The 15196-nt window shown below is 50.8% G+C and overlaps 1 protein-coding gene across 1 annotated transcript; it reads right to left on the minus strand.

Annotated features, from left to right (window-relative positions):
* Positions 1-10153: 10153 nt before the first annotated feature.
* On the minus strand, positions 10154-15184 carry UTP11 (UTP11 small subunit processome component). Its single transcript, XM_071576667.1, has 8 exons — positions 14975-15184; positions 14559-14620; positions 14303-14405; positions 13945-14058; positions 12763-12856; positions 12411-12541; positions 11091-11201; positions 10154-10433 (listed from the first exon to the last, which is right to left on the minus strand). The coding sequence occupies exons 1-8, from the start codon at positions 15035-15037 to the stop codon at positions 10350-10352; spliced, it is 762 nt and encodes a 253-aa protein (XP_071432768.1). The 5' UTR covers positions 15038-15184; the 3' UTR covers positions 10154-10349.
* Positions 15185-15196: the final 12 nt, after the last annotated feature.

Genomic DNA, 15196 nt, shown 5'->3' on the forward strand with positions numbered 1-15196 from the left:
GCCCCGGGCACTGCATCCCTTCCCTCCCAAAACACCCAGCAGGACAGGACACAGGACCGTTCCCAGGCTGTGCTCCCTCGAGGCTGCCTTCGGCTCAGCACCTGGCCAAGGCAGTGCACTGAGCAGAGAGGGACCAGAGAGATGGGACAGAACCCCTGGCACCCCCTGGCACCACAAGGCAAGGCTGTCTGTGAGGCGAGACAAGGGTGCTGGTACTCCTGGGGAATCACTGCTGTTCATGTCTCTGTCACCAGCTCAGAGAACCAGTGCTCTCTACTGGCTGCTGGCACACGGGTGTAGAGAAACCCAAGGAGAAAGCCCTGTCAAGAGGGCATGAAGGGCACAGCACACTTCACCTGGCACCAGCCCTTCTGCCAATCACAGGGGAATGAGCCCCCAGGCCCGCCCACAGCCCCCTTCTCGCTGATGCAGAGGAAACAGCAGAGGTGAGCCCTGGTGGAGCAGGCACGGCTGGTAGAGCCCGGACAGGAGGGCAGGGCTGCTCGGGGGACTGGCAAAGCCTGCCAGAATGGCCTGGGCACCATGATGTGGTCACAGCTTCACCATCCTGTCGTGCCCTGAACTGAGGAATGAGGAGCCCAAGAGGTTTTTGCCCATCTGTTTAACGTGGAGCAGAACAGTCCTTCAGGAGCTGGTGCAAGCCACCACCTGGGGAAGAAAAGCCATTTTTCAAGCCATGGGCAGCAACATCCATGAAACATTAATTTTTAACAGTGAGCCCCTGGAGTGAAGATCAAAGCAATTACGTGAGGAGACAAAGGCAAAAGCAAAGGGAAGGAGCGGAGCAGCAGGCAAGGAGACAGCAAGAGCTGCCTGTGTAGGAGCATCACGGGCATGCAGTGGCTCTCATGAGCCCCAGGTTGGGGCCAAGCAGGCACAGTGGCCCAAGCAGAGCAGTTCCTCCCACTCTGTTACACTGGCACCAGCTGTGCCCTGTGCCAGGAATATTTGAGTCACCTGGACTTTTCCTGTTTGTTCCCAAGAGCCCCACTGCTCTCCAGGTGCCAGACTGCAGTGAGGGCACCTTCCCACCCAACACCCTGGACACTGCAGCTTGTTGAGGGTGGGGAGCTGAGCACCCAGGGTTCAGCTCCAGAGACAGTGCCAGTTCCCGTCCAGCCCTGTGCTGCCTGGCAGTAGCTCGTGGCTGGGCTGCAGGCAGAACCTTCTGGCATGTGGCTGCAGTCCCAGGAGTGGCAGATGATCACCCCAGCCCCTGCCCACCTGCACCAGGATGGCTGTGCAGGGCACTGCTGCATCCCCTGCACCTTGACACTCTGTCTCTGCTTTCCCAGGCACCCAACAAAACCAAGACCCACACATGAGGATCTGTGACTGTCCTTGAACAGTGGCCATCGGAGGCATTTCTTTCACAGGCTGACAGACTGTGACCATGGGAAGGTCTGTCGTTTGCTGCCACTTTTCCTTTCCCAGCAGGGAGGGTTCGGCAGCCCCACTCTCTGTGCAGGCAGAGCTCAGCCCTGCTCCCAGCTCCTACTCAGCATGTATTTTTCACCTTTTAATGAAAGCAGCTGAACTGTCTGAAGTTGCCTCTCAACTCTTCTCTGGGGCTTGGATTGCCAAGAAATGATTGACGCGTTTAATAGAGGCAGTGGGTGCAGAGGAATTTGGCAGCAGCCCAGGCTCATGATACGCTGCTGTTCCTGCTCAGGTTTTCTGAGCTCCTGCTCTCTCAGAACACGCTGTCCTAAGCGAGGGTGCTGTGCTCTGGCTGGGCAGCTGTGAGCTCAGGAGCCCTGGGAACAGGGCAGGGGCTGAGCCGTGGGGATGGCAGGGGAAAGGCTTGGGACAGGGAGGGATGTGCAGAGGCTGTGCTGCATAATCCTGAGCACAGGTTAGGGAAGTTGAGCCTCTCTCAGTGCCTTTTTGGTTTTTCCACTGCTTTGAGCTGTGAGAGGTTTGTCCCCACACTGGGGGTGAATATGTACAGCAGATACTTGCCTGGTTCTGCACATACACGCTCTGTGTGAACCTGCATGTGAGAGAGGTTTTTTTCTTACATTTCCTGGAGAGAAACCCCCACTGCCATGCATAGACTAGTTTGGGACCAGCCCACACAGCTTGCATTCAGCACACATATCTGTGCATGCGTGCTCCTGAACACACTCACATGCATACATATGTGCTCACACACACCTGCAGGTGTTCACCCTGTCCGTGTGCCACACCTGGGAGCTGGCACAGGCCCTGTGACACCCTCATGGGGATGCAGGTGTCAGTCAGAAGGAACTCATCACTTGGCAGTAACAGTTGCTTCAGCCTCCCCTCCATACAGGAATGTGTCAGCCAACTCCAAGGTTTCGGCCAGTAGTGAAGGTTTTCCTCTCTTCAGCCTTCTGGGAGGTATCAGAGGGTGACCCTTGGCCATTTCCTAAGCTCAGGAGCAGGGTTAGGAACAAAGGAACAAAGCCGCCTGTCAGCGCCTGACCACAGGGTCTGACCTCAGTTTAGTTTTGTCCCATTGAAAGGCACCATGAAGGCAGTGCTAATATTACTAATATCTGTCCCGTGGGTATTTTTAGAGGGACACCCATTCCACATACCCCTAGAGAGTGATTTCCAGAAGCATGCTAGATAATGGGTTTCTTGTGCATTCAGTGTGTACATTGCTCATCCCCTGGAGCTTCCCTTCTCCTGCAGATATAAAGGGCAATTTGTAGAGCTTACAAAGGCTTATGAAAATATCATTGTGAAAGGGTGACATAAGCACCTGAACAGAAAAGAATAGAACATATTTGTCTCGTTAACTGGAGTCTTGTTTCCTCTTCCTTGTGCCTTCTTCCCATAGGAGGGTAACAGTCATTTATTATCATGTGTGGAAAGAAAAGCCTTACTCCTTGGAGGGTGTTCTGGTTTCTGTGGAGCTGCTGAGCCCAGCTCATGTTCTGAGGGCTGGGAGTGAGCGTGCCTGGTGCTTGGAGGCCTGGCACATTCCTTCTAATAACACCAAAAGAGCAGCATTATCCGAAAGCAGCACAGCCTGAGCCCCGTTTGTGTGGCCACAGCCAGTGTGGGCTGGAACACAGCGCGGGCTATTAGCATGTAATGAGCACAACAATTACTCTGTAAGGGGGAGAAAGGGTTAGGGCCAGGCAGAGTTGTAAGAATAAAGGCTTGTTTGGGAGAATTATTCACTGGGTCCCTGCTGTAGGTGGACGGCAGCAGATTAGAAGGAAACATTATCTCTCAGGGCAAGTTCAGAAGGACAAATGAAGCCAAACTGGCACGGGATGAGAGTCTCAATACATTATTCTCTTTGCTCTACAAATCTGTGAGAACAAAGTGCTCAGTGTAAATGCTCACCAGGGCCTTTTCTACCCCTGTAGGACCACAAAAGTTCAGCATGAGACGAGGGGCCACGTGTTGGCTATTAGTCCACTACAAAGACCATTTGAGTTTAGAATTTAGAGTCTCATAAAAACATTATTGTCTGCATCCTGGGACATTTGTTTGTTAGGGCAACATGGACTGAAAAAATGTGCCCCTCTGCACAGCTGTGTGCCCCACCAGCCTTTCCATGGCTGGCCCACCTCAGGGGCTACCTCAGGCCAGCCCCCCCTAGCCTGGCCTCACCCTGAGGATATCCCTGACCCTCAGCCTTAGCACCAGTCCTGTCTTCTCCGAAGGTTAAGAAGGATTGTTGCCCTAAAGAACTTGTGTCCTGATGTGTTTTATTGCAGCAGGAGGTTGCACCTTGCCCAGGGGCCTCTCACCCAACATGGAGTGCAGTGCAGGTGCCCTGAAGCCTCCATTGACATTTCTGGCTCTGCTCTGCTCACATGTGCCTGTAGTTTATGTTCACCAAGTTTGATGCAAGGAAGAAGTTTATGTCCGAGTGAAAATTCCAAGGACCGTAGAGGTCTTGACTTCCTGTGCCCCAGGGGTCACAGTCTGGCTCTCAGGAACACCCGGGCATCATTCCCCTCAGCACTTCTCTGCCATCAGGAAGCCCTGGGCTGGGGTGAACCTCCTTCCTGAGGCTGCTGTGGTTCATCCTCCCCAGGACTGAGATGCCAAAACCCAGCTAGAGCTTCTGGACTTGGCCTTGGCTCTGTGAGTGAAGCACAGTGGATGGCAGCATGCAGAACACAGGATGTGACAGTCCCTCCTGGACTTGCAGCCTGGAATAAACAAAATTGTGGACAAGCATTCACGAGTACATCTATGACACTTCTGGGTTGTAAGCTGCTTGCTGCCTTCCTGGTTTAGAACAGCTTTGACAGAAAGCATCCATATGATTTTGATATAGTTAAGCCCATGGCCAGGCTTTAGAAGATGCCTGGCAATCTGTGGGGCAGTTTTTAGAAGCATTTTGTTTTGCATTTGGTTTGTCTTCCAGCTAACAAGATGATCAGCTCTGGGCTTAGTCAGTAGTGGGAGGAAGGTTTTAAGGACTTTTGCAGCAGGAGACGAGGGACTCAGCAGGGCCACCCTAGGTCTGTGGCTGCCCCAGGATGCTGCCAGGAGCTGCAGGCACAGACAGAGTTCAGAGCAATCTGCATTCCCCTCAGACCTGTTTGTCCTCCCAGCACTCCAAGGCAGCTGGCACGAAGCAGCCACTGCTTCCTCCAAGTGCACAAGGAGCATGTGCTTTTAAAAAGGCTAAAATAAAGGTGGAATATATTATCTATTCACAAAATCATTGTAAATATTAAAAAGCCCATGAGGGGAAATGTCTCTGATGATGTCTTTTCAGGAGTGTGGGAATAAAATCCGTGCAAAGGCACTATTGAGGGGTATGGTCAAAAGGCAAGCGATGCTTTGAACTTGTTCGAAGCCACAGGGTCAGCAGTCTTCCTGGGACTGCAGGGGAAGCAGCTGCCCACCTCTCCTCAGAGTCAGCTAAAAGGTCACTTCAGCAAATCCACAATTTAAATAAAAGAAAGTAAATCCCAGAGAGAGCTATTTGAAAATGAAAGGCATCAAAGGTGAGATAGATGCATGTCTGAGTGGCAGAGAAGCTGGAGAGCTCTGGCTTAGAGAGAGAGTGTCTATGCAGTGCAGGGAGAGGACAGGTACCCCAAGTGCTTCTCAGGGGTGCACCAGCAAGCATCTGCTCCAGCAGGGATGAAAAGGGGACCCCATCCCCTTGTCTGTGGGACACAGAGTAGCCTGGGCACTGGGAGCCCCTCCTGCCCTGCTCCAAAAGTGCACCCAGGGCTGGGGAACCGTCCCTGCTGCCATGGTGGGTACCATGGCCAAAGAGAAAGAGGCATCTCTGAAGAGGCCAGCACCTGGGAGAGAGTCATGGCTTTGGGGGGACTCACCTACTCTGTTCCTGAGCTGTCCCAAAAATTGATAGCAGATCATTAAAAACTCTGAGGAGACACTGATTGGAAAGGCAGGCAAAGCAAGGCAGTCCATGGTGTTATGTAATGCAGCTCTGTTGAAACAGTGCAGGAAAGTTGCCTTGTGCCAATAAATCAGGCAGCGGCCATGGAGGAGCAGATGTGAATCACACCTTGCTTCATATGCCCTGCAGTGTTTTCACTTATTGTTCCAGTTTTAAAGATTAATGGCACTCAGAGATGAGTATTATCTACGCTTCCATTTCATACTCGTTATCAGAAGAGCTTTTTTCAGCATAATTAGCATGGATCAAATTTTCCAAGTGACGTGGCAGACTTGCTGCTGTTCCTTGGCTGCTGAGGATGCCTGGGACGTCCTGCTGCTGCTACTGGGCTTGCTGGACCCTGACTCCCCACAGCACCCTGCAGCCTTTAAACATGGAGGGAAAAGGGGCACCACTGAGATGGCAGCTGCTGCAGTCCAGAAATGGGGATTCCCTGACCTGGGCTGCCAGGAACCCCCCTGTTCTGACATGGAGGGGCTGATGCCCTCTCTGTTCCTAAACAGGAGGGGAGGAGGTTCAGACTGCAGTGGGTAGACCAGGATCAGGTGCTGGTGCTTGTCAGCCCAGGCAGCACCAGCAGCAGCCCTGGAGCCCCAGTGCTGAGGCACAGGCAGATCTCTGCTCGGGGCTGCTTCATGTTATGTGGGCACTGATGCTCAGCAGCAGATCAGGTCATGGAGCATTTGATGCCCGGAGGAGTAACAGAGGTGGGTTTCCTGTAGCAGAAGCCCAGACTGGCTGTGGGGCAGGAAGGCTGAGAGAGGGCGGAGGTGGCATGGGAAGGCTGGAGGAGGTGGTGGCTGGGGAAGGGAAACCTGCTGGCATCTTTCAGGGCTTATCTGGGACTCCCAGTGCGTGCGTGGGGCTCATGCTCCACTGTTTGTGGTGTGCCCCTCTGGGTCTCTGTGTGAGGGGTGCAGTGGCCTGAGCTGGAGGGGCTGTGTCTGCCTGGAGGGTGGCACTGGTGGGGAGCAGGTGGGCTGTGGGTGCTTGTGAGGGGCTGCCACTGGTCTGGAGGAGCTGAGGGAGCACAGTGCTGAGCTCCCTCCTACATCCGATCAATCCATGATCGTTTCTATCATGAAGATAAACTGGCCATTGTTGCCAAAAATAAATGTTAGTGTTCCAAATCCACACTTCAATAGCACCAGCTCATTAGAGATGCATATCATTTGGCTCCAGTCCCACACCTTCCAGCTCGTTATAAATATGCAGTTGCTGCTGGCTCTACCCCAATCATCTCTGCAATCAGAGCTTTTAATTAGGTTAATTAAATTGTATCAAACCTCGCAGGGACGCAGTTCACTGATGCTGATGAGGCAGCCAAAACAGACCTTAACTCTAGCTCTAATGAAGGCCCTGCTGCAGCTAATGACAATGCATAATAAATTAGCGCTTCCCTAGAAAGGTGCATCAGGGCTTGTGCTTCGGTAAATGATGATCTATATGCACTAACTCACTATTGCAGTCTTTAAGTCTGCCAAGCTGGGGACATCCTGGGAATATGTTCTCACTAAATAATGGGTTCCTGCCTGCTCGAAGCACTGCTGCTCACCTGGGTTCTCTCAAGGCGCTAACGGCTTCAGGTACAGAACTGTGAGATAACAAAGCAAATATTTGCCTCTTTCACCTTGCCCAGCACTGGGTCCACTCCTGATGCCTGGCATCTCCCAACGGAGGCAAGAGTAGGTACTTATTTATTTGAAACACTCTGTAATGGAATTTGGGCAGGAACAGTCTGTTTGGAGGGAACTGGGTGGTTGTGTCCAAGTATCTGGCAGCAGGAACAGGAACAGTACCCTGTGCCCAGGCTTCAAGGGCTTGCAGCCCCCATACTGCTCCTGACTGGGTGGGGAAAGGTCCAGGTGGCCAAGGAGCTTGTGGAACAGAGAGGTTTAGGGCAGCCATGCTCAGCAGCAATTAGTCATTCCTGATTTACATCCTGCTCTTTCCACTCCCTGCTGTGAAGCTGCTCAGGCTCGAGTGGAGGAACTCCACTGCGCTTTTCTCCTTGGTGCCCTTGAGCAAGACATCTCAGCTGAACCTGGCTGTAGGGTCCTAGTGACAGCAGGGCCAGGGCAGCCAGTCCTGCACCTGGAGACCACCATCCCATGGGTCACCTTGGAACAGCAGCATCCAGAGGGCTCACGGTGAGTGGAAGAGAACTGGCGGTGCAGCATCTGTGAGCAGTGGGATAGGGGAGGTCAGAGCCTGCTCTGCTGAAAGGAAAGGGCATGGGGGCCTCCAGAGGCTCTGTGGGTCCCTCTGGCTGCCACAGCACATGGGCACTGATGCAGACCCTGCAGTGGCTGTCCTGGGGGGCTGCTGAGCCTCCCCAAGCACATCAGCTTCTGTTGCCGAGCCCCAGGGATGGGGAAAGAGATCCCACTGTGGTCTCCTGTCTGGTTCAGGCTCAGAATTTGAAGCCTACAGGAAACCACCTGAGAAGCCTAAGGGCTGGTGATGGTAAAATATATTGTTGCAGCTGCCTAGAGATAATCCTGCAAATGTTTTAATGTAGTCTGCTATTAACTTTTATGGTCAGTCATTATTAATTGAGTTCTTCAGCTTGAACAAGGAATTACATGAAGTTATTATATGCCACAATATTATTCTGAGGCACCTGAAACCCGAGCTGTGAATCTGTGGGGTATTTTGATATCTGTATGATATCTGTATCTCTCAAGCTGCAAAGGATCTCCTTGCTAGAGAACCTGTTGGTTCAGCCTTTGATGCTATAATTATCACAAACAGAAAATAGCTGTGGGCAGTTTCTCGTGGGCCTCCCCATGAGGGCCCAGCTAGAGGATGGCAGATCCCACCAATGTCTATCTTCAAATACTGCACTGTGGACTAGTGGGCTCAGTTTTTGGTTCAGTCATAAGGTATCAGCTCTTCCCAGAACCTTACAGAAACATTTCAGTGCTTTAGGAGGAGGAAACCAAGCTAAAGGCTTTGGGAGTCAAACCAAGAGCAAGGTCTTTGAGAAGGTGCAGGGTTTTTTTCCCAGGTACAGCTGGGAGCTCTGCAGGGCAGCAGGTGTGAGTCAGCCCTGTCTGCTTAAGGGAGAAATTCAGAGATCAGCACCCACCAAATCCTTCACCATTGCAGGCAGGAGTAGGTGAAACATGCTCATGCATGAGAGCTGGCACCTCCTTCCCATCTGTTGTAGCCACAAGCTGATAAACCACTCCACAGCCCATGGGATCTGTACCAAGGGTTTGGTGGTCAGGGTATAGCAAGAAGCCTGCTCAGTGTGACACCACAGATGTGACAGCGCTCTGGTTTCCCTTTGTTAAGACATTCAGAGTTTCACAGAGAAAAGTAACTCGGAGCAGGCACTGGTTTTGCTCCCCAGATCCCACACAGTGACCACGAGGCTGTGTGTCCTGCTGGGAGCTCAGCAGACAGCACTGCCCCCAGGACGAGCAGCGTGGCCTCGACCAGTGACTCCTCAAAGACTCGCAGCTGCCACTGCATCCCAGACCTCACTCCCTACTGGGAAGAGATGCCTCCCTTCCAGGAACTGAGTCACTTGTGCCCATCCCAGCACTGGGGTGGAGGCTGATAAAGCACCGTCGGCATCAGGCAAACCCTGGGCCTGGCCGGGCTGTTGCCTTCCCATTCCCTCAGATTCTTCCAGTAAAATTCCTCCTCTTTCCCATCCTTCGCAGTAACACTCTACACAGGCAAAATTATTCAAGGACAAGGATCAAATATTTATCCTTTTAAATCTCAGCCTAAAATAGAGCTCTCCCTCTGCAGACAGCACCGGGTGCGGCGGGGACCCCAAGGTGGGCTTTAAAAGGATTAAAATGCCCCAAAACACAGAGGGTGGTCGGGGGGTCCCGAACCTCCCCCTCTGGGTCCCGCCGCGGGGCGTTGGCGCCCCCTGCCGGCTGGGCCCGGCCAGCGCCTCCCGCATTTCCAGCACTTTGCGCTTTTCCACTTTTTTCACGGGAAAAAAAAGGCTCTCCGGGGAGTTGGGTCGTTTGTGTGTTGTTCCCGTGAGACAGGACGAGGCGAAACGCTTTTTTGTTTTACCTCCCCGGTCCCCCTGTGGTTTACAGCCGTTACAGAGCCCACACACTCCGGATCCTGCAGGGATGCTTCCCTGGGAATTTCACCACCAGCTTGGGAAATCTTTGCAATGGCAGGAGTGCCTGAAGCTGCATTCAAGCATGTCAAAATGTCACGTTTCATCGCTGAGAAGCTGGGAAAGCTCCAAGGTGGGAAGGGCCTGAAAAGTGCATCATTTTCTTCTTACCCCTGTGCAGACCATGTGCTTATTGTTGGCAAGGACACCGAAAAAGATAAGAAAAGGAATGTTCACACCACTCCAAGACAATCAGGATGTGTCTGCACTGCAATCAGCACATGGAAAATGCAGGGGACAAACCCCTGTCCCACAATTGGCTGCTGCACTGTCTCTCCCTACACGGAATTTTGCTGTTTTTTTGAACTGAGGCAACTGTGGAGGCACAGCCCAAGCACACAACAGAGTAGTGGGAAAATGAGTGGGACGGGGAAGTACTGGGGGAGCAACTTGAGTGATTCACCTTTAACCTGCTTGAAAAGACAGCTGAAAAAGCTGAACTCTCATGGGTTTCGACAGGTAGTGGTCACCCTCAGAGCTGATGGTGACAGTCCCCAAGCACCTCCCTTGTCCCTGAGCTGTGCCCAACCCACCTCCCCACACTCCAGGTTGTTTATGGTGCATCTTACCGGGACACTCAGACACCTCTCGTGGCTCCCCACTGTAAATACCAAGAGAACAAACTGATTTATTAATCAATTAGTTAGATACAACACATTAGGGCTACCACAGGCCCATAGTAATTTGTTTCAACAAAGTGCTGGGCTGCAGAGAAAAGCAGGCTGGCACCAGCCCTCCTCCCAGGGAGAGGCCTCCTCCTTCCTGAGCAAAGACTGTAACAATTATTCCATGGAATGGCTAACGTTTCCGCTGAAACTTGAATTTGTAAATAGCTGGACCAGTTGTTGTCTCCTTCTTCACCTTTACTTTATGAGTTTTGTCCTGGAAAAAAGAAGAACAAAGTTTTGCTGGCATGCAAAAAATCCCCACTTACCCCCACATAAATCAGAAAGTCCCTGTCTAGGTCTGACCATTAGTGAAAAATGGTCACTTTGCACTGTTTAGCCGGGAATTATAATTTTATCTGCTCTTTTCCCCTTCAGGCTTTCAGGCACAATCTGGTTTGCTCACAAGCACCAGTGAACAGGAGTCTCCCATTGAGACAAGTAGTTTTTGTGGTCATTTGGATTTTTAAGAGCTTCTCCTAACCTACAGAAATGGTTCCCTGACTCTGACTCCTGGAAGTGTTCATTTAGTGCTTGAGAGATGGTAACTGTGTTTTGGAGAAGACTTGTGAGCACAACTTCACAGTTGAGTCTTTGTCCTTGCTGACAAGGTGAGACTGGGACTAGCAGATATAATTCACTGGAATGCTTCATTTCCTTGCTTTTTTCCATACTAGAAGAGGATTACTTATCTTTAGGAATTCTCTGGAAGTGTCACTATAAAACCACAGAATGAAGATACACATACAACATATATATATATATATATATATATATATATATATATATACACACACAGAACAACATATACAATACCAGCCCCAATGACCTTAACAGAACTGACTGGCAGAACCAGAACCACCAAATCCCTCACCAGGAGATCTTTCCGTGTCTGGATTTTCTGTGAGATGACAAACATGGCCTTCTCTCTCTCGATGCGCTGCCTCAGGAGGTCATACTGGTTCTTCCTCTGCTGGGCTAATTTCTGGAGATTAAAAAATAAAAGCTGTTTTAAGACAGAGATGAACAAGACACTGTGGTCTAAATCTGGGTTTCAATGTCAAGCACAAGAGAACATTAAACTGCCTAATGAAAACCACCTTATCCAGAGAGGGGGGAAATAAAAAAGGCCAGACCAGAGACCAATTCCTGAAGTGCTCAGAGACTGCTGAGGCCCCTCTAAATGCAACTTGTTGGGTCACGTTTGCCTAAGGAGAGTAGATGGCTTTCCCAGCACAGAAATGGTATTACTGCAGGTGTGATTTAAGTAATTAAATTAAGGAGAGCAGATCCCAACTTGTTTAAAATATGACTCAGACATTTAGAGGAGAGAACTTGTTAGTCTACGACTCGTCCAACTGCTTTACTGACAAGCCAAACTGAGACAGCTGGCAGGAGGAAAGGGACCACAGGCTGTTTGTTATCTGACATCTGAGTCAGAAAAAACAGGTTACAAACTTACCAGTCGGCAATTTTAAGACAACTCTTTTTACCTTACACACACCAAGTTATACTCAGAGACTGTCCAATAGCTCTGAACTAACTGAACAGTATCTACAGCCTTAAAGCTGAGTGTAGCAACTTCAAGGACAAAAGTGCTGTGACACTAAAGCATCAGAATGAAAGCTGATTGCATAAGCCATTCATGCTGAAGAATCATGAATCAATTCAAATTAAGAAAACCAGAAAGTGAGACTGTAACTTAAATGGCGTTAAGAAGGAAAGGGGGGAGACAAATCTCAAGCCACTCTGGGCTCAGAACCACACTGAAAAAGACTATAAGATCAGAAACCCAGCAACAGAGATATCTGTGTTGGAGTAAACTTCAAATACCTGTTCAGGTGTGGAAGGGGTTTTGGGAAGATATGAGGGGAGACTTAGCAGTGGATGCTGAAAAAAAAAATCATGCTTAACACTGCCTGATCTGTTCTGGACTGTACATCACAACTGGTGATGTGCAACCATGGACTGGGATGCATTGAAAGAGTTCTCCATGTCAGTCCAGATCTGACTGCAGGCTCCAGGCACCTGGTGATTGAGTGACACCCACTACTGCCTAGTGTCACCAATAAAAGTTTTAACAAAACAGAACAATTTTGTTCTCCTCCACAATGGTGCAATGAATTCTCTTTAGTGCTTTTTATGTAAGAGATGTAAAACATGAAGAGCCCTGTAATACTAACAGGGGCAGTACCTTTAGGTGGACAGGATCAGTAGCTCCCTTCAGTGTCTCTCTCTGCAGTGTTGCAACAGTTGGTCGGTTGTACACTCTGTCTACGAGCTCGGGAACAGTGTCCAGGTGAGTGGCAATATCAAACTCCTGGACTGTAAATAAAACAAAAAAATTAAGAATAAACTCCCATGGACCCATCTCCTCAGCAAAACTTCCACACTTGTTGCTACAGCCAGCAACAGGAGCCCCAGCAGAACTGACATCTCAGCTAGTAAGCAAAAATGATTTCCAGAGCACGTGAAAATATAGAAAGCCTCTTTTTATGACAGCCCGCAACAGAACTAGTTCTATGTCAGCCCTATCCAAGCCTCACCTTCGCGCTCGGTGTCCACGAAGAACAGGTGCCGGCCCGGGGCGCTCCCCGCCGCGTCCAGCAGGTGGAGCTCCGCCTTCAGCCGCTCGATTTTCTGCGAAAAGCCCAAAGTTTGGCCAAGTTCGGAGCGAGGAAAATCAAGTCTTCCTCCTCGAGGACATATCTGTCTGTTCCTCGAGGCTGTAAACACCTGAACTCCTCTATCCTTTCTCCATCTTTGAAAATACATCTAGTCTGTATTTACAACTTGTTTTCAGGAGCTTTCCAGGCAGGTCACAGAGATTCCTGCTGTTATCCAGCCAAAATGCACACGTTCACCTGCAGAACTGAGCTCTCTGTATGGCAAAGGGCAATGCTTGGCACAGAAGCACCAGCAAAAGCATGAAGGCAAGTTCAAAGCTGGCTTTCTTTGATTTTTTTAACTGCAGTGATGGTTTGAGTCTGATTTGTGCATCAACATCAGAGCATATAACATTTTCAGAAGATAATTGTATTTCCATGCATTTACTGCCTATCATATTCCAACAACCCACTTGATTATTCTCCTTAACTAAAGACCTTCTCACTTGTACAATTTCCTGACAGAAGGGTGGGGCCAGGTGGGAGTCAGTCACTTCCCTCATGTAACAAGTGACAAGAGAAGAGTAAACAGTCTCAAGTTGTGCCAGGGAAGGTTCAGGCTGGGTATTTTCAGGGAATATTTCTTCCCTGAAAGGGTGGCCAGGCAGTGGAACAGGTTGCCCAGGGAAATAGTAGAATCACCATCCCTAGGAGGGTTAAAAAACCATGTGGTTGTGGCACCTGGGGACACAGATTAGTGGTGACCACAGCAGTGCTGGGTGAATAGTTGGACTGGATGATCTAGAAGGGCTTTTTCATCCTCAGTGATTCCATGATTTCCTCATAAACATGCAAAGCAGGAATACATGTTTAATGTCTGAAATCTACATAAAAATCACTGTGTTTTATAATTATGCCCAGTGTAATTTTTTATAATCATCACATCTTTAGGTTCTGTATCCATAGAACTATCTACCACTTCTGGCATTTCCATTGTCCTTTCCAGTATTGTACAATTCAGATTTCACTAAACAAACACATTACACAGCAGCAATGATAAGAACAACACTGTAAACAAAATTCTGAGGAAACAAGAAAACACCAAAAAAGGGAGTTATTTACCTTGGCTTCTGCCACTCTTTTCATTTCTACGTATTTAATATCCTGTGTCCTCATCAATTTCACCTGCTCTGGGGTCACTTCATCCTTTGGCTGCTTTATCACATGGACTCCATCCTGCAACGAGATGAACAGAGCACTTACCAAGAGCCCATCCCACCTGGAGTGGACTGTGGGGACTGATGATAACAGCAGAACTTCTTTATCCTTTGCCCCTCATTTCATTCAAAGCCTTCCACAGGCATCAAACTACTTTTGCTAATTTACATCCTAATTCATAAATTAAAACAAGATTGGGGGAAAAACATGTTACTTAGAGCAACAGAGCATTATCCTGCTGGAAGGCAACAGGGCTTCTCACCTTCAGCTCTGAACGGATCATTTTGAAGTAGAACTCATCAGGGTTCTTGTCCAGAGCTTTCTTCTGCAGTGCCCTGAGAGCATTCTGCTTCTTGTGGTAGTCACTAGGGAAGAAAAAAAACCCCAACACTCAAGGGTTGTTCAAACAACAATGTGGAGTTCTCTGCGTTCACAGCCCCGGTGAGGGGTCAAGGATTTTCCCAGCGATGCTCCGAGCCTGGAGACAGCGCGGGGCAAACGGGAAAGGCCGCACTCACCGTGCGCGGAGCCGATAGTCCTTCTTCTTCTCCAGCAAGCCCAGCTTCGCTCGGGCAGCGGGCTAGGGACAGACCGGAGAGTGAGGGGGGACAGAAACGCGAGGGGGGACAGGGAGTGTGAAAGGAGACGGGAGGCCTGAGGGGAGACCGGGAGCCTGAGAGGGGACCGGGAGCCTGAGAGGGGACCGGGAGCCTGAGAGGGGACCGGGAGCCTGAGAGGGGACGGGAGCCTGAGAGGGGACGGGAGCCTGAGAGGGGACGGAGGGCCTGAGAGGGGACGGAGGGCCTGAGAGGGGACGGAGGGCCTGAAGGGGACAGAAATGTGAAGGGGAGACCGGGGGCCTGCGGGGGAACAGGAGCGCGGGGAGAGAGAGCGGGAGGCCCGCGCGGGACTCGGCCCGGCCCGGCGCACTGACCTGGGCCCGCTCGCGATGCGGGCGCTGCCGCGCCTTGGCGGCTTTCTTGAAGGCGGCCGACATGGCTCCGGCTCCGGCTCCGGCGGCAGCTCCGAGGGCCCGTCTCGAGCTGTCACTGCCTCTGTCGCTGCCGGTGTCGCTGCCTCTGTCGCTGCCGGTGTCGCTGCCGGGGACACGCGTGGCCGCGCGCGCCGGAACGGGCGGGGCCTGCGCGCGGGAGGG

The sequence above is a fragment of the Pithys albifrons genome, chromosome 24, assembly GCF_047495875.1.
Source record: "Pithys albifrons albifrons isolate INPA30051 chromosome 24, PitAlb_v1, whole genome shotgun sequence".
NCBI lineage: Eukaryota > Metazoa > Chordata > Aves > Passeriformes > Thamnophilidae > Pithys > Pithys albifrons.

Coding starts and splice junctions, on each gene's coding strand:
- UTP11 (XM_071576667.1), bottom strand. CDS start 15,037: ATGTCGGCCGCCTTCAAGAAAGCCGCCAAGGCGCGGCAGCGCCCGCAT. Junction 12,857..13,944: donor AAAGAGTGGCAGAAGCCAAG/GTAAATAACTCC, acceptor GGCTTTTCGCAG/AAAATCGAGCGGCTGAAGGC. Junction 10,434..11,090: donor AGACACGGAAAGATCTCCTG/GTGAGGGATTTG, acceptor TCTTTTTTCCAG/GACAAAACTCATAAAGTAAA.